The sequence below is a fragment of the Danio rerio genome, chromosome 3, assembly GCF_052040795.2.
Source record: "Danio rerio strain M-AB ecotype USA chromosome 3, GRCz13ab, whole genome shotgun sequence".
NCBI classification, from domain to species: domain Eukaryota; kingdom Metazoa; phylum Chordata; class Actinopteri; order Cypriniformes; family Danionidae; genus Danio; species Danio rerio.
In genome coordinates this window covers 39,261,217-39,288,035 of record NC_141023.1, presented here as the reverse complement: position 1 = coordinate 39,288,035, position 26,819 = coordinate 39,261,217, and the positions used below count along the sequence as shown (strand labels likewise).

Genomic DNA, 26,819 nt, shown 5'->3' with positions numbered 1-26,819 from the left:
TTATTAAATTGACATGCATACAATAGTGCAAAATAAATATTTGCTTAAATTTTGTTTGATGCAAACCATACATTTATTTTTCATAAAGTAACACTTTTTTATAGCAGATAACTCACATTCAAGCACATTCAAGACTGCATGATAATGAGAAATGTAATTCATTGTTACTATTATTGTCATTTTCATCATCATTAATATTTATTAATTATTAGACAGTAATTTTGCAATTATTGCACAGAAATATCAAAAAGTCATCTCAGCGTTGGTTAGATAGTTATTTCTGGTTTTTGTAAGTCCTAATGGATGTTGTTTTCAAATACAATAAATCTCTTAAAATACAATTTGCAATGCTCATTCATTATTGATGGGTGCTCCTACATTTTTCTGATGCTCCTAAATATTCAAAGTTGGGAGCACTGTTGCTAGCAAGTAAAAAAGCTAATTTCGAGCCCTGTTGTATGCTATAAAACAAAGTGGTAAAAATGATAAACTCTTTAGTGAAAATTTAGTTATTTTAAAAATATTTCCCAAGTCAATTATAACAGAGCAAATTTGTCAACATTAGTTTTTTTTTTATAAGTTAAAAAAAAATTCTAATAACAAATTTCTTTAGTCTTTGTCATGGTGACAGTACATAATATCATTACTTTAATATGCATCATATAAACCATAAACATGATCATGATGCTAATGTAAACCACAAAACTGGCACTTCGATTTTCTGACTACCTTAAAATAGAAACCTAATGATTAAATATGAATAAACTACCTTATACAACTGGAAAAAATTAACTGGAAGAGCAAATTCTGGACAAAGCAAGAGCTTTTAAGAGCAATCACATCAAATATTTAATAAAACATCATTAATTACGCCTAAATAATATTACAACAGATTGACCAACAACAGATGAGCGTGCTGGGTAATACAAGTTAAATTGGAGTGTAAACAACCCAAATATGACTTGCATTTTTGCCTTCCAGGAAACATGTACACCTGCCTCATTGCTTTTCCCTATGCGTTACATGACTCCAGTCCATCAAATTCAAAATGAAGACAAATAGGCTGTTGGAAGAAGAACCCATTGCACACTCAGAGCGCAGATCTGAATACTGAGTCTCTTTGTTTTGTGCACTCTGGAATGCACAACTACCAGCCCAGCTACATTACTTGGCTGCCATGAAGAGCTACAGGCCCAAACGACATTATGAAATAGTGTCTGTGGGGGGAGGGGCTCTAAAAGAACAGTGGGCTTTTGGAAAAAGGTGGTCTTTTAATTGTTAAATTGGGATCAGAATCATCTCCGCTATTTAAACATTAAGTCCACGTTTGGTTCGTTTTGCTTTTGTTGTTGATAATGATGACGATGTTTTTTTTAGAACACAGCCTAATGTGATCAGCACAGCAGGAAGCTGATTCAAACTGTTGTCAATGTGCTATTATTAGCCATAGACAAATATGATACTGCACAAGAAGAGTGTTTGCTTGTGTATAAACTAATAAAACTAAAATTAGTGTTTCAAGGAAGGATTATGTAATTTTGTTCCAAAATGATAAGGATTTAATCTCCTAAAGGAATCAATTTCATGGGCAGCTGAAGATTTTTTAAAATGTTAAGTCAAAAAACAAATGAAGAAATAACTAGACGAAGATAAAATATTTAAGTTAAATACTTAAGTGAATAATACTTAGGTGAATATTTAAGTAGAAACCTATGATAGTTTGGGGTATTGTACAACGGACACATTCTTTACACATGTATATTTTAAATTTGGTTGCATTTTCCTCTCGTTCGATGGATTAAGATGTAATTTTCTGCTTCCTAAGATGTCAAATATGTTTACCTACTGCATTAGAATAAATTCAACTGGTCAAGAGGATTGTTAACTAAAAAGAAAAATAAATCTTTCAGGACGATGAGCTATACACGTCTATCCATCCGCATTTAAAACCGGAAATCAAACATATATTTAAACTATACAGGAGACATTGTGACGTGGCAAGAAATTCTGACAGCATTCTAAGAGTTGTGGTTGGGTTTAGGCACGCACCAATGTGCGTACATTCATAGAAAACAATGTGTAAGGAACTTAAGGAAATATAACGGCCAACTGAAAGCAAATTCCTTGTGTGTGTGTCTGTGTTTACCATAGGACTGCCAGGGGTCTGAGGTGGGGCCTGCTGCTGCTGCAGCTCCTGCTCCCCAAGGGTCAGTCCCTTGATTGGCATGGCCCTCAGGAACAGCGTCCATCAGATCCATCAGAGAAGACTGGGGAGGCTGCGCACACACACCCACAACAAATGACATTAGTGCCTACAGAAACCATCCAAAGAAATCACATCAGCTAGAGAAAACAATAATTTAGCAGCCAATGTGAACAGACATACTCACATTATGAGAAAATCAGTCCGCAAAAAAAGAAAAGGGAAAAAATAAGTTAAACCGAAGAGATTAAAGAAATATACTACAGCTTTTAAACAAAGGTCAGACTCACACTAGAGGTCTATGAAAAATCAACAACTGAGGGTAAAAAGGTGCTATAAAATTTATAATACCACTCAAAAATAAGATTTTCATTCAGCAAAGGTGAATTAAGTGACCTTAAGATGTTATAAAGAACTAGTTAAACTATGTTCTTTTCAACTTATTTAGCAAAAATTATCCTTATATTACGACCACGACTGTTTATAACAACGATATGCTTCTCGAATTGCAAATAAACATTAGAATAAACAGCATTGTATATTGGATAACAATAAAAATCTTGCAAAATTACAGTCATTTTCAACAATTTTTCTGTTTTTGCAGTATTGCTGAACAAAAATGTTGTCTTGTAGAAAAACGTTTTGGAACATTAATTTCGAAATACATTCAGAACCTTTACTTGAAAGAAACCTTTACTCTGTGCACGTTCACATTTTCTGCTTTGACTGTTAGGGTAATGTAAATAATCAGAATTCTGCTCTACATTAGTAAGAATTAACAAATTAATCATTGCACTTCTGAAATCTCTGAAAATGAAGAGGTCTATAAAGCTTGACTGGCACTAGTCAGTAAATGTGTCATTTAAAAAAGATTCTGCTGCAAGTAGATCAGACATGACTGCATTTCATATTCATTCATTCTCATAACATGCAATCAAATCAAGCATGCAGAAGGTGCTGCGTGGCCACAGATGTAGGCCTACTGATAAGCTGAAACACTCAGTTTGGTCTGTACCCACCTCTTTCTTTTTCTTGGACACTTTGCCTGTGGAAGTGTCTTTACGGCTTTCTTCCAGAGCCATCTGGAGCCGTAGGTCGTCCCCACGACGCATCCTTTCCTCCTGAACAACCACACAGACACACAAAAGATCTCCTGTTACAGCACATGCATTAGGCAGTGCATGCTGTCTGCTGAATCATACTGTGAACCTGCCTGCCCTGTATTCTACGACAAAAAAAACCATGCTGTTGCAATTCATGATGATTCAGCACCAAAAATCTGAGGCATGTAAAAATCAGCAGATCAATCCAAAATCTTGGGTTGATTTTTTTATTGTGGTATCAAACCAAGAGACACGCCCAGCATTTTGTTTCCTCATCTGGACTGTTTGAAAGGAGACAGGAAAGAAGAAAGAAACATGAAGCATGTCAGTGGGAAGCAACCAAAGATAGGCTTTATTCTAGCACCAATGTTAATTTAGTGATAGCAAACAGCTTTGTATTTGATAGCCATAGTCATGACAATTAAAGCTCCCAATCTGAAGGAGACCAAGAAAAGAGATCTGTTGCAAAAACTGCAAAAAAGGGACAAAAACTGCGGCATCAATGGCTGAAGTTTGATTAACTTAAAATATTAAACTGTTATGTGTGAAGGTTTCTAATGATATAGTACATTTAATGTAGCAGTCTCTTAAACCTGATTTATACCATTACATTGATTATATACCTATTACACATGTTCATTGCATGTCAGCATTTGTCTTCTGAGGGGCAAGTAATTTATTAAACAAAGAAAGAAATTCATGCAGCTTCTCCTACTGCAGCAAATTCTGTTTTTACTTTTAATATTTGGCACCAGTTAATCAGGAAGTGTGGATTTTGTTCACTTTGACTCATTCAATGGAAATGCTGCTTTATTTGCATGACTTTCATATCTCTGAATGAAAACATAGCTTATGTTACACTTTGTTGAGTCTCTTTGCCATAGTTTTGAGGTTATGCAAGAACTGCATGCAATACTATTGTAGAAACGAACTGGCAAATGTTCCACAACTTTAATCAAACTTTAATCACAACACAAAACAATCCACCTGGAGCTCCTCCATGGGACACAACATTCGTTAAACACTCATGCCACCGGCCTCGCCTTGCTCACATTTGCCCACTCTAGACACAAATCCCAAGCCGACCAATCACAGATATTGCACTACATGTGTTGTCATGAAGTATAGTTACATTTTTAGAGAGGTGTGTGCATCAAGATCCATGTCAGGATACAACTAAGGTTATGCGATTATACAAAAGCTACACATGACCTTCCATGTGCACTCTATGCAGACTGGCCTTTAATATGGAGCAAGATGGTGCAGAATTAATTATGTTGGGGGCAAAAGACAAAACATTCTGCAGAGAGCAGAAAAGGCAATAAGTGATGTTTTTTCAACAATTTACAACAAGGCTCATTACAAGAATGACTCAAACTCTTCAGTTGCCTCAACCTCATAATGACCACAAATCTGGGGCATTTGAACGTCTCATACAAGTATGCACAATTATGAAATGACCTCTAGTTTACATCAAGAGTTAGGTAGAAATTTTCTCAATGAATGAATCACATTCTTCAGCAATGCCACTTGACTGTTATACTTTAATGGTTAAGTACAGCGCAACAGAGAATTGTATTAAATCTCATCTGTGCACTTCTCTTTCACAGAAACCCCTCCTCTTCAGCACCAAATGCCTGTTTTGTTTTGTTTTTTTTCGGAAATTCTTCCCAGATGTCTGAGCGCACACACAATTCCTGAAGACTATTCTTTGAGCTGTAATCACTGACGGGCCACAAGCAAAATCTGAGCTCGAAGGAACATTATATTTCCTACTGTATCAGCTGTCCCACTTCATCACTTTTATAAGACAAGCAAGATGCGGTTTTAAATCCCAGTGAGACAGCTGTGTGGTTGTATGGCTTCCATACTAATTTGTAAGCTTCCTAAACAAAATCCTCTCGCTGGTCTGGTCCTACTTGGCTAGAAAAAGACAATGAGGTGGCTTTACATAACCCACAATTAGGAAGAAAGCAAGGCAAAGAGTGATCAGTATTCACAATTAGTTGACGATGTGTTTGTTTGAAAGAAAAGAAAAGGGATGTTTGGCCTTCATGCAATGAAAATAAAAATATTTTCTCAGAAATATACTAATTGTATCACATCCGCCTAACTATGAATATACAATAGGCACAGTGAGGTAATTCTGTATCTGATATACAACCGTGTGCAATCCTGAAAGCAATACACTTTTAGAAAGCCAAATTATACAGTGACAAATAACAGATCAAACATAGAAACATGATCAATTTCCACTCCAGAGTCGCAAATATTTTTCACGTTTAACACAGCAAATGACTTTTTGATTGTGTTCGCTGTGGCTAGACCTTTGCTAATGGAGGACCATTAGAGCAAGTCATTCTCTGAAATTGCTTGCTGATTGTGTGAGTGGAAAAACAATAAGGTTTAACAGTGGAGTGGTGTTCATGCATATTAGGGCAAATTAAAAACAAGGAAATAAATAGAATTAATAACAGAAGTCAGTCAACAAAAAAAGTCAACTCAAAACAGCATGTGGGACTGTATGGCTGCGCTTTGACTAAAATCACAAGGGAGATTAGCTCAAAAGTGTGGAGGAACTTACAAAGATGCACTGTTTTATATTAAAATCTTTCAAAACATTCAGACTAGACCTCACACCATGTCCAAAGCATTTGCAACTCTGTGTGCTTCAGAGATGAGGCTATTTTTATAGGCCAACACCCCCGATAGCATTTTAGAATTTCTAGTTTCAGTTAGGTTTTGGTAAAATGCCTGAAATAAGGTCTGTGGTTAAAAAGCTTGAGATAATCTGACACAAAACACACCAAGAAACCTGCCAGTGAATCTTTAAGTTTGTACTTGACTTGAAAAAGTTGACTGCTAGCAAGAAGCTCATTGGGACTACACTGAACAGTAGTGCAGTACATAAGGGTCAACTCACTACTAGCCTTATGTTGATGATCCACAGGGCAACATTGGGAAACTATGTCATAAATGGGCAACCAGGTCAGACACAGGGAAACTAATTAGGGCAATGGGTTACAGATACAATATTGTTGCCCATTTTTATCAGAAAACTAGCAAAAGAATATCGCTTTGCAAAATTGGTTATCAACATTGCTCAATAAGTTGCCCAGTGTATTATTAGCACTGGAATCAGCCATAGTACACTTCTATTTAAAGAGTTGTAATAGTGGTGATATTAAAGTTGCGCATTGTTAGTTACAATCTTTTTTATTTTGTTGCAGGGTTTCTGCAGGTTTGAGCAAGTTAAATTTAAGACATTTTAAGACCATTAGGAATGAAATTTTATACTCATACAGGGCTAAACGCAAAGCAGTTTTTCGAATGGCCCAGTTGAAAGTTTTTTATTTGCCCTTTCAAACTTTATAATATTTTAATACATTTCATACAATAATTTAATAATTAAAAATGATATATTTAAAAGCAAAATATTTTAAATATCATGCCAAAACAAGCAAGCTCTAGTTGTATACATACACTTTAACAACATAAAAATTTAAAAATGTTTTAAAGGTTTTAGAAACTATAATAAACTAAATGTATGCACAACTGTCTGTCTAGGTCAGCCTTCTCACCAGTAAACAAATGGTAAATTCAAAAATGTTATTGTACTAAAAAATAATCAAACCATTTTGGTAAATAGGTAAAAATCCGATTCTTAAATAAAAAGTTAATAGTTTTATTGAGATGGATTGTTGGTGATTGGATGAGTGTTGGCTAAATTAGGTAGCTAAACATGAACAAAGGAAAATTAAGACCTACAACACAATATTTCAGTAAATTTAAAGACTTTTTATGGCTTAAAATTTTGTTTTTGAGATTTAAGACCTTGTGGACACCCTGTTTGGTTTGATTAACATTAATGATAAAATGAGAAAAAATATTCAAACAAATGTCATATTCTCTAAACGGTTTATGCTAAACTATGACATTATCAACTAGGTTTATGTGCATTTATCAGTACAAAAATACTAAGATGTGAAAGAGAACTCAATTTAGTACTCATTAACCATCTCAGAGGTGACATTTTGTGTGCACACTTTAGGGTAGTTTAGAGAATAGCACATTTTTTAGATTGCATTGATTTATTTAGTTATTCAATTTACCCATATGCTGCTCTCTTCTTTCTACACGAAAGGCTAACTTCTGTCTCTATGTGTAGATCAGTGTGTTCAAATGGACATATCCAACCTCCCAAATGAGACCGGATCTTTTCCAGAATCAGTAAATTATGAAGCTTATCGTGATTAGCAAAACATAGTCGTCCAAAAAAATAAAAAATAAAAAACCTTGGCTTTTTGTCCAGTACACCGGACACAGGTGATGCTTTCTTCTGGAAAATACAGTGATATTGTATTAAAGCTCTAATGCAAATCTGTATTTCTAAATAGCCCTGTCCACCATAACATCTCAGTCCAAAATCCTGTTCATGACTACAGTAATGTTTAGAAAACTCTAAATCACTGGCTTCAGACGAAGTAGTTTTGAGCTAATATTGGGTGAAATTATGTACTTTACCTGCTCTGCAGCCTCTCGGCTCATAGCAAGAGCCAGCTGTAACTGTAGCTCCTCTTCTCCACTCGTCTGAGGCCTGGCTTGCTCCAACTCTGAAGACGCATTGGGAGATGTAGCTGAAACAGACAAAACACACAATGTCATTATCGCTCAAGCACTGCATTTCAACCTTACCTGGCTGGGTCATCTTAGGCCAGGTCCCGAGAGAGCCAATAAACACATATTACAATTACTGTGCAACAGATTTTGTTTACTCGTGTCCCAAAGTGGCAAAAGAACTAGTGCATCTCGATACTGGAAACATCTGTACTATTTTATTAGATGAATATTGCGATATGAATACAGTTTCACAAGATGGCTTGAATAGCACTATTTGGCGGTTTTCTGGGAAGTCTAACAGTATTCAGGAGCAGAAATTAAATAATCACAATGCAAAAAAAAGCTTTTCTTGCATTTCTGTCTCATTTTTAGTTTAAATATCAAAAAATTCTTAGAGCAAGTAAACAATGTTTTGTTTACAACTTCAGAAGAAATAAGTCAAAGATAAGAGTATTATCTTTTAACAAGCAAACATATCTGCCAGTGGGGTAAGTGAAATAATCTTGTTTTCGCTTTGAAATGTAGATATTTTGAATAGAAACGAGACAAAAATTTCATTTCATCTCATTTTCATCCGCATTTCCGGGGCCAAGTCATGGGGACAGCAGTCTTAGGAGAGAACCCCAGACTTCCCTCTCCCCAGAAACTTCTTCCAGCTCCTCCAAGGAAATGCCCAGGCGTTCCCAAGTCAGCCAAGAGATATAGTCCCTACAGCATGTCCTGGGTCTTCCCCAAGGCATCGTCCCAGTGAGACATGCCTGGAAAACCTCCCTAGGTAGGCGTCTAGGAAGCATCCGTGATAGATGCCCGAGCCACCTCAGCCGACTTCTCTCAATGTGGAGGAGCAGCGGCTCTCCCCGAGCTCCTCCAAAGTGACAGAGAGGAAATTATTTCGGCCGCTTGTATCTGAGATCTTGTCCTTTCGGTCATGACCATAGGTGAGAGTAGTAGGAACGTACGCCTGTGCGCACCAATACGCCTGTCAATCTCAAGTTCCATCTTTCCCTCACTCGTGAACAAAACCCCAAGATACTTGAACTCTTCCAACTGGGCTAAGGACCTTCCTTCAACCTGGAGATGGCAAACCACCTTTTTTATCTGGAGCACAATGGCCTCAGACTTGGAGGTGCTGTTTCTCATTTCAGCCGCGTAGATAAAAATTCAAAGTAAGAAAAACATTTTTTACATAAATCTTACAAACTCTGTATGAATACAGTAAATAAATACAAATCTGTAGGTCCTGGTCAACCATAATTCAAACTTAACATTGCATAAAACAGTATATCTTGGTAGTGCTCTTATTATTCACTCTGTCATTCACTGAAGTTAAAAGAAAGGAGTGATGTGTACATTAAATGAACCACCATTAGAATGGCACATAGCAGAATGAAGCAGTCAGAAGGCATTCTGGGTAAGGCACAAGAGCCTCATGATTATATGCCTGTTGCTAAAGCAGTGAATGAGAGCACTTTCTACAACACTGATTGGACAAGGACAAGTTGAGCCATTGAAAACCAAATAATGCACAGTTCGCAAGGCCAGAATTATCACTGCGTTCAAAGCAGCCACAACTGTTCAAACAATAACGATGACGTCTGAAAAAAAATAAAGAGAAAAGCTGCATGTCTGATGTCAAGGCTCTGATGTTTTAAGTCGCCATCATTAGTGCAGGCGATTTTGTTGTAAGGAGCATCAATCAATAGACTGCTCGTCCGTAATCCATAAGATCTCTGACAGCCATTAGGCCAAGTCTTGATGTATCGCTTCAGTAACGATCAGGAACACTGGACCTAGAGACTCTCAGTCCCTTCAGAGAAACAAGCTTCCCGGTTTCTAACCCCCAAGGGATTGGAAATTACGACCAAAGGGCTAGATTCTGTGGGAAAAGCAGCAGAGGCAAATAGGGGAAATGATGTGACGTGGGCGTGGAGCTTTGGTGAGATCACAGATGACATCATAGATGCTTCCAGTCTGCACCACGCCACTCTTACTGGGCTAAAATGGAAATATGACTCATAAGCCAACTGCGTGGTTCAATGTCAGTCTCTCTGAATCATAACAATCAAAACAGCATGGCTGATTTTTATTCACAGGCTGACTGAGGCAGACTTGATGGTTAGTCTTATTTTCTCTGCTTATTCTGGCCAATAACTGTATATTTAGATAGAAAACATCAACTAATTGAGCAAAAACAAGTCTTGAGAGTACAAAAGCATTCATAAATCCATCATATAAATGCAATTACAAACACAGTAAGATATAGAAGAAAAAGAACAGCACTGTTTTACTTTTTATATTCGCAAGAGAACATACTATAGAATTTCTTTTTCTGTTACCAAGAAGGTCCTAAAAAGTAAAAATAGTACGCTTTTGTTCACCTCAACCGCAACCCTAGACAAATCAAGAGAGATAAGTGATGCAATGATAATTCATAACAGTGCTCACAATTGAGTACACCATTTTGAAAATGAATGTTTTTATTTATTTCTCAGTGAATATAGGCAATGTATTTTGGTTCATTTAAACAAAACAGATTTATTAAACATATATATTTATTCAAATAATATTTTAGTAACCAAACATATTTAAATTGAAAGATAAAACAAAAAAATTCAAGCAAAATATTGCAAAAAAATTACAACCTACACTTTTTTTTTTTTTGCTTATCTTGATTTTTCCTCTTTTTTAAGTTTGTATCTAATATTCTTTGTGACATTAATTTGGGTGTACTTGTTTTTGCACCGTTATCGTAAGTTATTTTGTTAGATAAGCACCAGATTTGGCTTCAGAAGTGACTTATCTAATGTATATGCACAAATATAATATTGTATAGCTTTCTATTAATAATAATAATTTAAAAGACAGCTGTATATGTATGTATATCTATGTCAATATTCCTAGATGTCTCTAGCTATTTTCAGCCGACATGCTGACATCTTGGCTTTATGTGCAACCAACTTACAGCCGGTATCATTTTAAAAGCTGGATATTCAGTTACTTCTAGGCTCACATACAGACTGAGAAACACACTTCAGAATGAAGACAAGATCAGGTCTAATACATTTAATAGAATTAAATGATTAATAAATATATATTTTTTAAATAGACATTTATGGTGTATGCAGTCTGGAGATGTACAGAACATTGGCTGCATTACACATTCTGATTACATTCAGAATCTATTTAAAACAAGGTCAAGATCTTTCCTTGGCTATGACACAGCATCCAACCACGAGCCAAAAGGGTCTCATCCTCTGCTCTGAACATAGTATTTTTCAAAGTAATGGTTATGCAGCTTTATGCACGCTTTCTCAAGGTTATTAACAGCTCTTTATTTTTGTGTGAAACCTATGATGGGGATGTTTTCAGTACAAGCAAATGCTGAAACCATGCCCTGCATATCTTCAATGACATCATAATTCCGACAGACTGACAGAAACTCTACCGTGTAGAGAAAGGAAAAATGCTTGTTTTGAAATCTGAACAAGACGTCATGTGAAGAGGTTTCCAATTTAGAAACCGCAAAGGTTTTTCTAGAGTTTTTTCCATCAGTGTTTCATAAGCGGTTCCGTCTCATTTCAATTCACTTGACTAAAAGAGAAATACACCTGTTGACAGCATGCAAGTTCCTGCTTAGTGAAGTGAACATGATTTTTTTCACCCAAAGTATTAACAATTTATTTTATGCTAATAAAAAAATTATTTAGTAATTTTATTGATTTATCTAAATTTAAACAAACATGGTCTGACAAGATTAAAAATACATAGAAGTATTATCTCAATTATTATAAATCAAGTATACTGCACAGAATTTAAAGTACTTTCAGAAAACTGGGTTTTGCTGGTCTTACTGGAGGGAAATTACAAATGTCAAAAACCTGCAAAATGCTGCCAAGCAAAACTGCATTTTAATAAACCCAATAATTGGTGATAAAATTAGATTAATTTCTTATTCACAATTTTATTGTATGCTCTATCCTGTTCATCATATAAAGGGGCTGTGCCTCTTCAGAAATGAATTAAATAACTCAACAAAAATGTAGCAAATAAAAACGTACTTTCTGAATACTTGAACACTTTCTGAATTGAATTACATTAAGCGAAATAAATACTTTGTGATTGCAGACTTTTTAAAGGATGAATGGCAATTATGACAAGAATCGGGACGTACCAAATGCCTTCATTTTTGTTCTGAGCATCTAAGTCTCATGGGTTTGGAAATAACAAATGTAAATGGAAACACATTTTTGGTTAAATTACCCCTTTCATTTTAATTTCACCACACTGCCAAATTTTCTACAATCAGATGCAGTGTGAATTACATTAGACTGAGAGCCTATTTACATTTTCAAGAGAAACAATACCCGGAAATTAGCACACCAATGGAAAATAGGGTTGGGCCGATAAATGATGCCATCGTCCATCGCCGATGGCCGACAGACACCACGAGCCGGCATCGCGATCCTCCGCCCTATCCACGTTGCAAATCCGCTTGCGAAAAATACACACTCAGGCCGTTTACACTAATAAGTCTTAATTTTTAAATGCCATTTTAGAACGAAAATGATCCACATCCACACTGGCGTTTAAGATTTCTAAACAGCCCTCCTTCCACACTATCGCTGAAAAGCGCACATCACGTGACCACACACACATTCACACACAGGCACACACAGACGCACACACACTGTTATGCACTCGAGACAGCGGGTCCAGGCAGTCAGCGGGTCAGTAGACTGCTTCAATCTTTCACTTTCACACTTGTTCTTAGTAATTTTAGCGAACATCTCAGATACTGTTGGCTGGTTTCAGTTGGTTGTGCACCTTTTTTTACCGACGCCATCATAACGACACAGATCACTCTGCCCATTCATGAGTCCCGCGGAAAAAGTGATTGACAGGTGGCAATTATGTGTGTAACTTATCTTTATTCATTTACTGTATGATTTGTTTATGGGTAAAACAAAGACCATGCAGGTAAGGTCGTTAAAACGGTAAGCTACAAATAATTAATTCATTACGAGTTAATTAATTATTCATAATTCATTCACCATTGCCTATGACGACGATGCCATCGTCCATCGCAATGTTTCATATTAGACATCGTACGATGCCAAATTGGTCGACATCGCCCACCCGTAATGCAAAACACACGAGCGTTTCTTCTACTGGTTTTCTCTTTTTGTTTATGACATTAATAGACCATTTCAAACTATAAAGCACCCCATACATTATTCATTTCCAGACAATTGCATTAATTCAATGCAACTGATGACTAAAGACTTACATGTAGGACACAAAACCAAATTCATATTTAGAATTTAACCATATGAATGATAAAAAGACACTGCTTGACTTTCTTCAAGAATACTATCAAATTCTTTTTAAGCTGTATTAAAAAAGAGGCAGGGGGTAGTAAGTGAAGAGAGAAATATATGCAGCTTCCTCCTTTAAGCACAGGGCAGAGTAAAAGGCCTCTGGGAGTTGAGGAATTCTGTCTTCCTGTATTGAGCTCAGAGAAAGGGGTTGGATGTGGACAGCACACACAGCTGTCCAGCACAGCCACTCACTGCTGCAGGGAGGCACAACGGAGGATGTGTCTCCTGCAGGGTAACAGCACACCAGCCGTTTCCTGGTCTGCAGGGTAAAGAATTTGCCCCATGCAGTCAGAGCTCCAGGTGTGCAGAGTTTATCAAAATTAATTCAACAAAGTTGACTTTTACGATCGCTTGAACAAAGTTTTTGTCGTTGCCGTTAACAGCAACATTTCAAACATAAAGGGCAAAGAACGGCAAGCTACCAACCTTTTACTGTTGGTAAGGGGCATAATTTGGTCTTAAAGAATAATGCAGCCTGTGGCATTTAAGGAACCAAAGATCAAACCTTTAGTATCACAGTCACAGCAGATTTAAAAACCTACATACACAGAATAAAACTGGTAGGCTTATGCATTTTGGTTAATGGCATCACCCTGATTTTGGTTAATTCAATGGCAAATGTTGATCTCTGTTGAACCTGTTTGGAAGTGGGATGAGACTAAATTGTAGATTGGATTGCAGCATTCACATTCATTCATACAAACCGTGTTAACAGAGCAATTCCTTTGAGAAATTAGGTTTAACAGAACCAAACACACCCCAGGTCTTGGTGGGACTCTGGAACTCTGTTTACAATGTCTTAAAAAAAAACAGCAAATATAAGATTCTGACAGTATGACAACCTTGGATAAAAATATCATGGTTTCACGGTATTGTGATTTCTGCTCTAAAATATAAACTTTTTAAATGTCTGTGTGAAAAACTAAAACTTCTTCCTCTTTAAACAAAATAAATTTTATTTTGAGAAACTTTTAAAATATTTTGGTGCAGTAAACAAGTCAGAGTAAATGATTCAAATGAATCCTTGACTTCTGCTGTCTTCATTAGCTTTAAAAACACAGATCTCTTTTAACTGGTAAAGGTGTGTTTGGAGATCTTTTCTGCTGGACATACTGTAGTCCTAATAAAAAACACGTAATAAAAAAACCTTAAATATACCTTAGGAATGGTATAGCAGAACCTTCAAAGTCAAAACCTTGACTTTTCCCGGTTATGGTCTCATGCCTAGTTTACTGATTTAAAAATATTTTTAAAATTATTTTAAATCCACGAACAACCATTACATTCACAAAACCTTCCATGCCACAGAAAGTTCTCTATAGCATTATAAAGTTCTTTATACAAGTTTTTCAAAATTTTCCTCCCATAAAAATAAATTGTATTATAACCATCAACTTAATCAAACTGACTTGAAATAAATTTGATGGTATCTCTGCAAAACTGTTCTATGCGAGTGACTGCAGAAGGCTATGTGCTATGCTTTAGCACAGGGATGGGCAAACTCAATCTTCAAGGGCCAGTGTCCTGCAGTGTTTTGATCCAACACTTATCAAACAAACCTGAACACACTAATCTGTGGTTGCATTTAAAATCACCTACTACTCAGTAGGTACTGCATTTGAATTTAAACATACTACTCTGACATTAGAAAAGTACTTTCTATACCAGGGGTCACCAATCTCGGCCCTGGAGGGCCGGTGTCCCTGCAGGGTTTAGCTCCAACTTGCCTCAACACACCTGCCTGGATGTTTCAAGTATACCTACAAAGACCTTGATTAGCTTGTTCAGGTGTGTTTGATTAGGGTTAGAGCTAAAATCTGCAGGACACCGGCCCTCCAGGAACAAGTTTGGTGACCACTATTCTATACAGTATGAATGTAAGCAGAATGAACGGAAACTTGGATGTACTACATCCGCCATTTCGTCATGGTCACGTGACCTACCCACGTCAGTTGCGTCGCTTCACATTCAATCATAAATTTTCTAGCAGTACATGATAGGATAGTGTAGCGTGCATCCAATGCACACTTCAGAATCTCGCCGGAAGTAGCAAGTCATCCAGGTACTTATCACATACCGTGATAAGATCACTAGAAAGCTATAGGCAGGTGTGTTTGATTAGTGTTCGTGCAAAACTATGCAAGGCACCGGCCCTCCAGGATCGAGTTTGCCCATCCCTGCTATAGCAGTTTAGACTGCAATATGGCAACATGAAAACAATTCCGTTTGGCAAGTTGACAAGCTAAAGAAACATCCACTTACATCCATGATATGATGCAGGTGACCCCTCAGACTTGCCGTACTCCTCAGAGTAACTGGTGGAGAGGTTGGGTTGGCTGGAGCCTCGGCCAAAGCCGATCTGATTGTTGCTGCCTACACTGGTGGCGACCTGTGCCATGCGCTCCTTAGTCTTCAGGGCCTGAGATCGCTCCCCTTTCAGACGGTCGTCATCTTTCAGCAGCACAACAAGCTGCTTGGACTTTTCTCTGACGTTGATGCCCTGGTCTTTTCCATCCCGATCGATATACTGGAAATCTTTGAGAGTCTGTATGGCAAAGATGTTCTCTTTGCACTGCAGGGCCACTCGCTCTGAGCCCGTTTTGATCAGGTAGTCCAGCAACGTCAGGGCCTTATACACATGTCGCCAGTTCTTTCCGTGGTCATTCAACCTTTTCCAAATCATGCTCATTATCTCCGAAAAGGCCACCACATTGTAAGTAAGGTCAGCGATCTCTGACATCAGAGAACTGGAGGGCCCCCATGGGTCATTGGAAGTTGCTTCCCTGACCTTCTTCTCTGGCTCTGAATAGTTATTTACAACATTTTTCATTTGTCTCCGAATTGTTGAGCTTGGCATGGTGGCGAGTAGTGTTAAAATCCTTGAGAATCAAAAATAATAAACTCAGTTTTGCTTTACAACAAAAAAAAAGACCTGTTGTGAAATAGCTCGAGCACACGTTCTCCGTTTGAAACGGTTTCTCTGTGTTACTCTGTGTCTGTTAAAACCATTTCCACAGAGTGAAGGAAGCCAGCTCGATGAATTCCTCCATTACCTGAAACACAAAACCAAAATGTCAGACAGAAACAGAAAAGATTCAAATGAGCAGCTAGTAATAGTTGCCAAAAACAATTAGGTCACACAATAAAATCTAGAGCACATGAATCAGTAAACACAATTATCCTGATGGTTTCCTTTCCATTCATATGCAACAAAAAGAAAGTCATACAACTCGATCATACTGAACAGAAGTTTAATGGTCCACTTCCAAACTGCACTTGCAGCTCCTCCTCTTAATACCACAGATAAAGAGAAATGGATTACAGCTGTTCACTCTTTAAACTAAGCCTAAGCAGTTTACCACCCAGAAACGTGTGGAGTAAAAGATAACTGCATACACACTGAAAGGCGGAGTATTGTGAAAAGTGCTTCCTATTACTCATCTTTACGGTAACACAACACTCATGTGGGAAGACATCTTATTTCCCAAACGTAATTGCGCCATACTGTGCTCTAGATTACAGTAGCACATGTAAAAATCAGAACCCAAACACTTTATCGCTTCATTTGCGCCAGCAGATTAGTCTAAAAATCATACTAAATAGTAGATTCCTGTCATGAGCACTCCGGGATACTTCATTCGCCAACAAAACATCTCAACCCATCCCATAAATTCATTAAAAGCTACTGAAATGTGACTCCTGCTCTCCTGTGGAGGAGCCAATAGAGCGCTGCCTTACGAGCAACCCCCACTGCCGCTCTCCCCAAGCCCGCATACACATGAATACAGCCACGGCCTAATGAAACATCTGCTGCTTTAATGACCAATTCAGGCCCAGCACATCAGAGGAAGAGAGGGGCAACTGTATCACTACCGGAACAAAGCTCCAGTGGCCCTCACTGTGACGGGGGCCCAGGAAGCCAGCACACAGGCCCGGGTCTGTGTGAGGATTCAGGGTAAGTGGTGGCCTCCTCCATACTAAAAAAACAGGTCTGGCAAAGCCCTGTCAATATCAAGGAGTCTCAGTGATCGGTGTTGAAACAGAGCCAGAGGCAGAGCATAGCAAGTCCTGTGAGCAAGCAGGCTCTGTTTTATCTCTCCGAGAAGACACAAAAGTTGTCCAGGAAATTGACTGAATCAATACTTTAGGACACTTTAACACACACAAATAGAGACTTGACACTGACAGTCCTGATAAAGAACAGCCACAGAGTCAGATCTGCATCTACAATATTCCGTTTTGACAACACTTTTCACACAGTACATGGAACTGTGGCTATAAACATATTTTAAGGAAATCGCAGCATTGTTTTATCATCAACACTAGATCACCAAACAACCTTTTTCATTCAAAAACTGTTGAATACTTCTTTGAAATGACCTCTATTTGTCTTTCGTTTAATGGGGCAGTTTTAGTACATTTAAGCTTATTTGAAAATTTTTCCTTGGACTATTTTATCTATGACAAGTTGATCAAATGTTGCTCAGTGAGTATTCGCTTTTACTACAAGGAACTTTAGAACAAGCTTTTCCTCATCAATTTGTTGCTGAAATTAATCATGCCAAAAGACCTAAAAAATCTGTTTTAACATGTTTTCCCACAAGAAAATATAACTGATGTTCTGAAAAAATTTAGAAGAATGTTTATGCAAGATGCTACAAAACATGAAATACATTCACTGGCCACTTTATTAGGTACACCTTATTAGTACCGGGTTGGACCCATTTGGCCTTCAAAACTGGCTTAATCCTTCGTGGCATAGATTCAACAAGGTATACTGGAAATATTCCTTAGAGGTTTTGGTCCATATTGACTTTATAGCATCACGCAGTTGCTGCAGATTTGTCGGCTGCACATCCATGATGCGAATCTCACATTCTACAACATCCAAAAGGTGCTCTATTGTATTGATATCTTATATTGGTGACTGTGACCATCTGAGTTCAGTGAACTCATTGTCATATTAAAAAAACAGTCTCAGATGGTTCACACTTTATGACAGAGCGTTATCCTGCTGGAAGTAGCCATCAGAAGATGGGTACACACTGTGGTCAAAAAGGGATGGACATGGTCAGCAACAATACTCAGGTAGGCATCGAGACTCATCAGACCAGGCAACGTTTTTCCAATCCTCTATTGTCCAATTATGGTGAGCCTGTGCAAATTGTAGCCTCAGTTCCCTGTTCTTAGCTGACAGGAGTGGCACACGATGTGGTCTTTTGCTGCTGTAGCCCATCTGCCTTAAGGTTAAACGTGTTGTGTGTTCAGAGATGCTTTTTCTGCATAGCTCGGCTTTCTATCAGCTAGAACCAGTCTTTGCCATTCTTCTCTAACCTCTGGCATCAACAAGGCATTTGCACTCACAGAACTCCCACTCAAAAAACATTTTCTATTTTTCAGACCTTCTCTGTAAACCCTAGAAATGGTTGTGCATGAAAATCCTAGTAGATCAGTAGTTTCTGAAATACTCAGACCAGCCCATCTGGCAACAACAACCATGCCACGTTTAAAGTCACTTAAATCACCTTTCTTCCTCATTCTGGTGCTTGGTTTGAACTGCAGCAGGTCATCTTGACCATGTCTACATGCCATGTAAATGGCTAATTAGAAAGCAGTTGGAAAAGTATACCCAATAAAGTGGCCGGCGAGTTAATATGAGAAATAGTGGTGTTTTTCTAGCCTGTTCTCCTAAAAAAAATAAAGGTTGCAGAAACAAGTTTGAATGAATGGCCCCATATGGCTCGTTTCCACAGAGTAGTACATTACAGTACACATTAATTCTTGTTTCCACTGTCAAAAGTACCAAAGTAGCAAGCTGTAATATCAAAACACTTTTTGGGGGACGCTTTGTAAAAGTATTAAGCAAAACAGTCTCAGCAAGTCTCACTGCCAAAAATTGGTTTACAGAAAATTGACACTTGCGTTTGCAACAAGCCAGATGAACAACATCACTGGAAGTACTTATTTTAAATATACACTCAAAACACAACACTGTAATACAATCATGACATCCAGCAATGAATCAAAGTAGACCCAATCTCAAACAAGGCTCATCATCTTATTGTGACAAACAGCCACATGCCAATAAGCAAGAACAGGATCTGATTTATGTCCCCCGTTTTTGTTTAGAGGCCATTCACATGTCTTGGAATGTACATCAAAATTTGAAATGTCTGAAAAATGTCTCTTTACACATGGTTCTGTAAACAGAGTTTATCAAATACAATCACAAGTGGATCACACTAAAGGCCCTGGAATACTTCAAACAAATCAAAGAATTAACTGAAATGATGACAACTACTGGAAGAGCTTGTTTAGGCTCCTAAACGGATTTGAACAACCATGAAGAATAAGCAAGCAGTGGTTGTGTCCTGAAACTCTGCCTTCTTTTAAGTGATTTACTCATATCTCACCTGCATAAAGACGGGTTAAATAGAGTCTAAAACACTTTAAAGAGCCCATATTATGGGTTTTTGAAAATTCCCCTCCATGTAGTGTGTAACACAGCTCTAAGTGAAGCGAAGTATCCAGCTAAGGCTTAAATCTGTAAGAATACAGTGTTTAAAACGGTTGATTCATCTATAAAAGAGTCGACTCATAGTGCTTCAAACGAGTCGCCTTGATACCGACTCATTAGGTGTTTCGCCATGACGTACGAACGAAACCAAGTTATTCACGTGCACGCGCAAACCCGGGAGATTTCAAACCTGAGGCCCCGCCCTCTGACGCAGAAACCCAGACACACACCCACAAACACACGCACACCCACAAACACACGCACACAAACATGCCGGTCGATTGAAGTCACACTGCAGATGGATATATTGAGTCTCTACCCAAAGATGAAACCTCAGCATTATAACCAAGCAGTTGGAAACTTCTGGAAGCTACATGCTACAAAGAATACTTCATCTGAGTTTGTTAAAGGAAGGATCAGTAAAGAGTAACTGATGGACGTCAGGATGGGTTTCTTCCATTTCTCAAGTGTAAGTACGTGCGGTTAAAGTTGTTGCCTCGTTTACTCTTGCTTGCAAATGTATTTAGTTGTGATTTGTTACTTGTAACCGCGTGTACTGTATCAGGTTAACTGGCTATATTCTCTTATCGCGTGCAAAGTCACGTTAAAAACGCGACGCGTGCTGTTTGTTTATGGAGCTCCGTGCTAGAGTTCTGCTCCCGCGATTTATTCGGAAATTTATTCCCGCGCCGCAGAAATCTGGCGCGGGGACAGCAGCGGGAATAAATTTCCGAATAAATCGCGGGAGCGGTCGGTAACGGGTTTAATTTGGGACGGGAGCGGGCTGTCTAGCAATATCACGGATATTGCTATGCGAATTAGAAAGAGAGAGTCTGCGTGGTGCTTATGTGTGAGAGAGAGAGAGCGAACGAACGAACGAACGACAGCTTGGCTGTCTGGACTGTATACTGGGTGATTTTTGGTTGTGTTCTCCGCTCTAGCGGGACCGGGCGCGGCGGGCAGAAAACGGAGCGGGTTCTCAGGCTAAAACCTGGCGGGTGCGGGCGGAAGCGGGAGCGTTGTCATCCGGAGGTGTGTGTGTGTTTTTGTGTGTGTGTGGTATGGCCAGTACACGACTGTCTCCTTCGTTCGGTTATCCGTGGCACTATCCACTCGCCATAGTGTGGCAGCTAAAATCCACGTCTATACTATCGAGCGTGTATGAACTGTGATTACTTTTTAAATTGCTGATTAGCTATTGGCCATTTCCCTCTCTGACTGAAGGCAGTCGACCAATCGCGACAGACTGTCATCGGTCCAATCAGCGCAGATTAGCTCCGCGCTAAGGAGGGGTTTGGGAACAAATGAATCACTGGACGATTCATACAGGAGTCGCTGGGATAATTAGGTAAAAATAAATGCAGATTATAAGACCATGAAAGTGTTTTTTGACCTTGCATGCATATTAGACTGTTGTTGGAGACCCTTACAACCAGGATATGACCCTATTTCATGTATAATATGGGCTCTTTAAAAAAAACACTTCTTAAAGACTTAAAAGAGCGCATCTACTTCAAGTGGCATTCAAAAACACATTTGATCAAACTACTTTCACACTGCACATGTTCATGTGGTGAATGGAAGCCACAAAAGATCACCTACTCTCCACCTAATGACCTAATTTTTTAAACAATATGGTATGTGTGGTTGAAGATTGCTAGACAAAAAGCACTTTACTATCTACAACTTTAATTGGTTTATAGGTGAAACAATATAAATAGCACAATATTATCTTATAACTAGTTCTGATTTTAACACAAGCCCATGTTTGGCATAGTTCTGCAGCAGAAATGACAGCTTTTTGAATCATTTTCCATGGTCTCCAGTGTAAACTGTAAGCTTACTTTGCAGTATTACATCCAAAGACAAGAAAATTCCTTGCTCCTCAAAGTAATCAGTAAAATGGTTAGAGGAGGACAAAAGATATGGACTGAAAGAGGGTGTGTAGAAAGGAATGTGTCTCCATTTTAGTCTATATCTGAAAACTAATAAAAAGTTAATCACAAAAAAGGAGTGTCTTCCTCAACTACTTGTGAACTGACTAAACAAAACGCATCTTAATTCAAAAGAGTAAAGCAGGGGAGTCCAAACTTTTTCTTATAAAGGGCCAAAAATCAAACTTGATTGAGGCTAGTGGGCTGAAAGTGAATATAGTTGCCATGGGTAATTTCCTAATTTATTTATTATTAACTAATACAGCATATCTTTTACATTTTATAATAAAACTTTTAAAGTTAAAAACATCTCATTTATAACAGAATGGAGTTACACTAGTTTTTGCCCTGATTTGCGCACAGATGTCTTGTGCATAGTGCTCTCTCCGTCAAGTGACCTTATTATTTTATTTATAATTTATTTATTTATTTATTGCCACATCAACACCTTATACATAAAAATATTACATGATTAAAACAAATTTGTATTATAATTAAAAGTTACTTAGAAATAATATAAAATATAAATAAGATGCACACAAAAACATATTCAAAGTTAAATATGATTCTTCAGTTCAATTTTTGATAAATAATTTAAGATTCTTCCTGGAGGTGAGTAACTTTATTAACATTTTATAAAATCAGATTTATTTACAACATTTAATTCATTTTAGTTGGCTTTTTTGTAGCTCCGCAAAAAAACAAACAAACCAAAAAAAAAAGGTTTGGCAAATTAGAAATGAACTCTTATGAATACATTCGCCCCAACCCTCTCTCCATCCTTCTCAATCTTCTCAGATGGAATGGCGGGCTAAATCAAAGGTTACAACGGGCAAACTTTGGGCATCTCTAGTGTAAACAGTGGGAGCCTTGGATTACATATATCGCAAAAAAAAGAGACTTATTCTGGTTCAATATTGCCTAAAAGGTCATTATTAGTCAGTTATTAGTTATTATTACAAAAACATAAGCCTGATTGCTTTAAACTGCAAAAGAAAAAGTATTAGACTAATTTAGTCGCTATTTTATACATTCCCTCCACCCCCCATTCTATTACAATAAAATAAAAGACCCTATTTTGTTGCTTGATGAGCAGTTTTGGTTCCCATGTTGGTGCATTTTATGCTGAGACAGCTTTCCAATAAGACATACTACATCTTTAAGCAACCAATAAGCTATTCTTATTTCTTAAGGAGTTAGAATTTCTAGAAAAAACATTTAGAGTTAATCTGATTAGACAGCAATCTTTTTAGAACAGGGTTTTCAATATTTTTGGTTGATTTTACTAGTTGTGAAAAGTTACTTTTGGTTTCACAAGGAAAAAAGAGCTATGGTAAATACCCAATGCAAATAACATCCAAGCATACAGAAACCAAAATGAAAACCAGCAGGCCCTACGTCGGACATGATAATTTGACCTTTCAGCACACAGCAATTGATGTGACCTACTCCTCCATCATTTCACATGCACAGGTCATGCCAATGCTTGTGACACCCACAAAAAGAATACTAATCGTGCATAAAAAACACACCAAGAGCTAGCACTGCTGTGAAGGACAGGTTACCCAGATATGACTCAATTCAAACAAAAGATAGCACACACAGCAAGTGCCAGCATGTCTCACGTCTTCAAGAAACCATCGTGGAAGTGCTTTAGAAAGCTTTGCTTTGGAAGAGCCAATCCAGCAGTAAAAAAAAAAGCACTTTGCATGGTAATAGAAGTTTAGAAGCGGAAATTTGGTGGGATACACACATCTTAAATTACTCTATAGAATAAACCCTGAAGGGTCAAACTGAAAAAAGGCTAAATGTTATATAACCCAGCACATGATTACCACATACAGGTAATCAAGCCGGTTCTACCACTTCAAGTCAACTCTGTTATATATAAAACCCCTCAATCATAGTCATTGAAATTGAGGGTTAAGATTCACTATCATAGTAAATTCAATCTCTAAATGAGTAAGAAAGGACCTGACAAATAATGAACTCCACTTTAGTTTCTAAATTAAGGCAGATGATCGCCTCTTGCTCAGTTGTCCTCTAGAGACTTGGTTTGTCTAATTACAGGAAGCAAAACACTACAAGATAAAGATGCATATGTTGCAGAAACGGATCATAGAACCAACAGACACAGATGCTCCTCAATCTCGGGTGTGTCCGGCAGAAGATAACCGGAGGAACTGTGTGAATGTCAGTGTTACGGTGATAATACTGTTTTGTCCGGTCACACTGTCCACAAAACAAACTGGTCAAACCACAAATCTGTCTTTACAAAAACTTAAGCAAAGGATTTGTGGCTATAACTGTAATCTCACAGACACACCTTTAGCAAAACTAAACCAAGAACACGGTGTATGTAAATCTACAGAAGAAAGTGTTTGTTGAATACTTAAAGAAAGGACTGAATAAATTCAAGTTAAGTCATTAGAAAATATGTATATAAGATACCAACGTAAGACCAGGTAATTACACATTCATCTTATACACAAGTGTGCAGAGATTATTAGAAAATCAGTGTTCACTCTTTTTAAGTATATATTTTTATAATACTAACAAAATCCCAAAAATTACCTGTTACAATTGGTTTACTAAACAAGGCCGATTACAAACGTTATTCAAGTATTATGCTAACTTCAGCACAGACATCTAAAGTAACAAAACATTCGTTTATTGATCAAAATTGTTAGTTAAACGTTTGACTAAACGCCTGTGCGTCTTTTAAAATGTTCAACAGATAAAAAAATATACGACTTTAGACGGTCTCCATCTAACCTTTAATTGCTAACTAGCAAGCTAACTGTTACTAAAACCGCGACGAAAGTTTCATTAACTTAGGGAACTTTTTAGAAACTAAACTATTTTATGTAACTGATATACCATGGCAAAAACATTACACGACTTGGAGCAGACACACTGTGCTGGTTTGGTCTTTATTTTTAGATAGCCCGGTTCTTTAAAAGCTATAAAGTGAGTTTAAGTATTAGCCGCTTAGGCTAGCTAACTGTGGCTATGCTCCGACTAATAACTTGCTAGTTTAACCTAATGTCTTTCCAATTAATCTCAAACGCCCTCGAAACCTAGGCTTCATCGCACTCGTTTACTTTCGCAAGTATGATTATGTAAAAACCTCTAGAATTAGTTAAACTTAAATCCGAAATGAATGTGCGGTGCTCGCTGGAGATATCGCCACACTGAGACAGAGAAGCGACTGGAAGACAAAAACAGTAACTTACCAAAGCTCCAGGGCCACTGATGACCGGGGGTGACACCCGGCATAGGTACAAACTAGTCGTGCGAGAGAGCTATAAACTTTATTTAGTAGTAAACGGTCGAGGCGGTGTGTGGATGTGCGCGTTAGTGTTTTGTGTATGTGTGTGTGTGCGCGTATGTGTGTGTGACTCCCACAGCGTTCAACATGGCGCTCCGGCTACACATTCATCCTGCTCAGGAGGGGCGAGACAAGCCAAAGGGTGTGACCAAACTCACTGGGCTTCATTCTTAAAACTGTTTATTTCACAAATATCGCCTCTTTGTGGACGTGAAAGTCTATCTAGACAGCCATTAGGCTATGTCCAGCAGAATTAGGCGTGTATTTTCAGTCATCGAGAGATTACGTGTGCTGTTGAATCACTGAACGCGATAAAACCGGCGGAATGTGGCCCCCATGTGGGCTAATACTGGAGAAATGGGACTGACCCCGAGGTGGAATGTTTCTTGGAAATACACGAAATATTGACATATTGTTTGAATAACTGTCTCAGACCGTCTGCGGAGTGGACAAATATAACACAGTAAATCTTTAGCCTAGGTCTAGCACCAATCCCTTTTACAGTCAATAGTTTACAAAAATACAAAAATTATAATACAAATAAATTCTGATACAATAAGGTGTCATTTAAAATGTTATGAAATTATTGAATATTTTAAAAATGTAATTTAGTATTTTATTTTAATTGCTTTAATAAAAAAACGTTCCCCTTATTAAATATAGGCCAACAACAATTTCCCCAATTTTCCACAAAAATGCTATGATACTTGAAAGACATCCGCCTAAGAGATCTTAGTCTCTTTGAGCTTGTTTATATTATTTTATAATTTCTTCTTTTACAAAAAAGTCTACAATAAATTATTTAATATTTTTAAAAACATATTTTAAGCTCCTGTTCATCTTTTTAGTTAGTTTTTCTATTTTATTTTACAATAACACTCCTCTTATCAAAGCTTTAAATTATTTTATCCTTTAACATAACCAATATCATAGGGCAACACGGCGGCTCAGTGGTTAGCACTGTCGCGTCACAACAAGAAGGTCCCTGGTTTAAGTCCCGGCTGGACGAGTTGGCATTTCTGTGTGGAGTTTGCATGTTCTCCCCGTGTTCGCATTGGTTTCCTCCGGGTGCTCCGATTTCCCCAACAGTCTAAACCAGGGGTGTCCAAACTCGGTCCAGGTGAGTTTAGCTCCAACCCTAATCAAACACACGTAAACCAGCTAATCAAGCTCTCATTAGATATACTAGAAACTTCCTGGCAGGAGTTTTGAAGCAAGATGTAGATAAACTCTCCAGGACACTGGCCCTCCAGGACCGAGTTTGGACACAAGTAACTAAAACTGGCCGTGGTGTATGAGTGTGTATGGGTTGCAACCCAGTACTGGGTTGCGGCTGGAAGGATATCCACAGTCTAAAACATATATACATGTGCTGGATAAGTTGGCGGTTCATTCCGCTGTGGCGACCCTTGATAAATAAAGAGACTAAGCTGAGTGAATGATTAAATAATCAATGTCACAAAACAAAGAATAACAAAATACAGACAAATCGATAAAATATTACATATATAAACCCAGATGTAACAATGCAAAAGCCCAAAGACTTTAATTATAATGATTATTATAATTTTACTATTAATTATGTATAAATAAATGTATTAATTAATAACATTTTATTTAGTTGGTTTGTTCTGTATATGGAGTAATTTTCTTGCTTACAGACTTGCATGTTACAATGCAAATCGAATGCTCTCAAATGTCTACAATAATTACTATTATTATTACTATTACTA

The 26,819-nt window shown here is 37.7% G+C and overlaps 1 protein-coding gene across 6 annotated transcripts in view; it reads right to left on the bottom strand.

Moving 5' to 3' along the window:
• The window catches only part of epn2 (epsin 2), a 34,893-nt gene extending 9,732 nt beyond the window's left edge, over window positions 1-25,161 (bottom strand). For 2 of the 6 annotated variants that reach the window (XR_015481064.1, XM_087245008.1), the window contains exons 1-5: window positions 24,992-25,161; window positions 15,567-16,357; window positions 7,831-7,943; window positions 3,223-3,324; window positions 2,147-2,312 (exon numbers count right to left, since the gene is read on the bottom strand). Coding sequence is in view for 3 of the 6 variants with exons in the window: in XM_087245008.1 (XP_087101134.1) it covers window positions 2,147-2,312; window positions 3,223-3,324; window positions 7,831-7,943; window positions 15,567-16,161 (976 nt within the window). In the remaining 3 variants the exon portion in view is untranslated. The remainder of the gene's footprint in view (window positions 1-2,146; window positions 2,313-3,222; window positions 3,325-7,830; window positions 7,944-15,566; window positions 16,358-24,991) is intronic. The other 4 variants (XR_015481065.1, XM_087245010.1, XR_015481066.1 and 1 more) reach the window with 2 other exon arrangements.
• Between the last annotated feature and the right edge of the window lie 1,658 nt (window positions 25,162-26,819).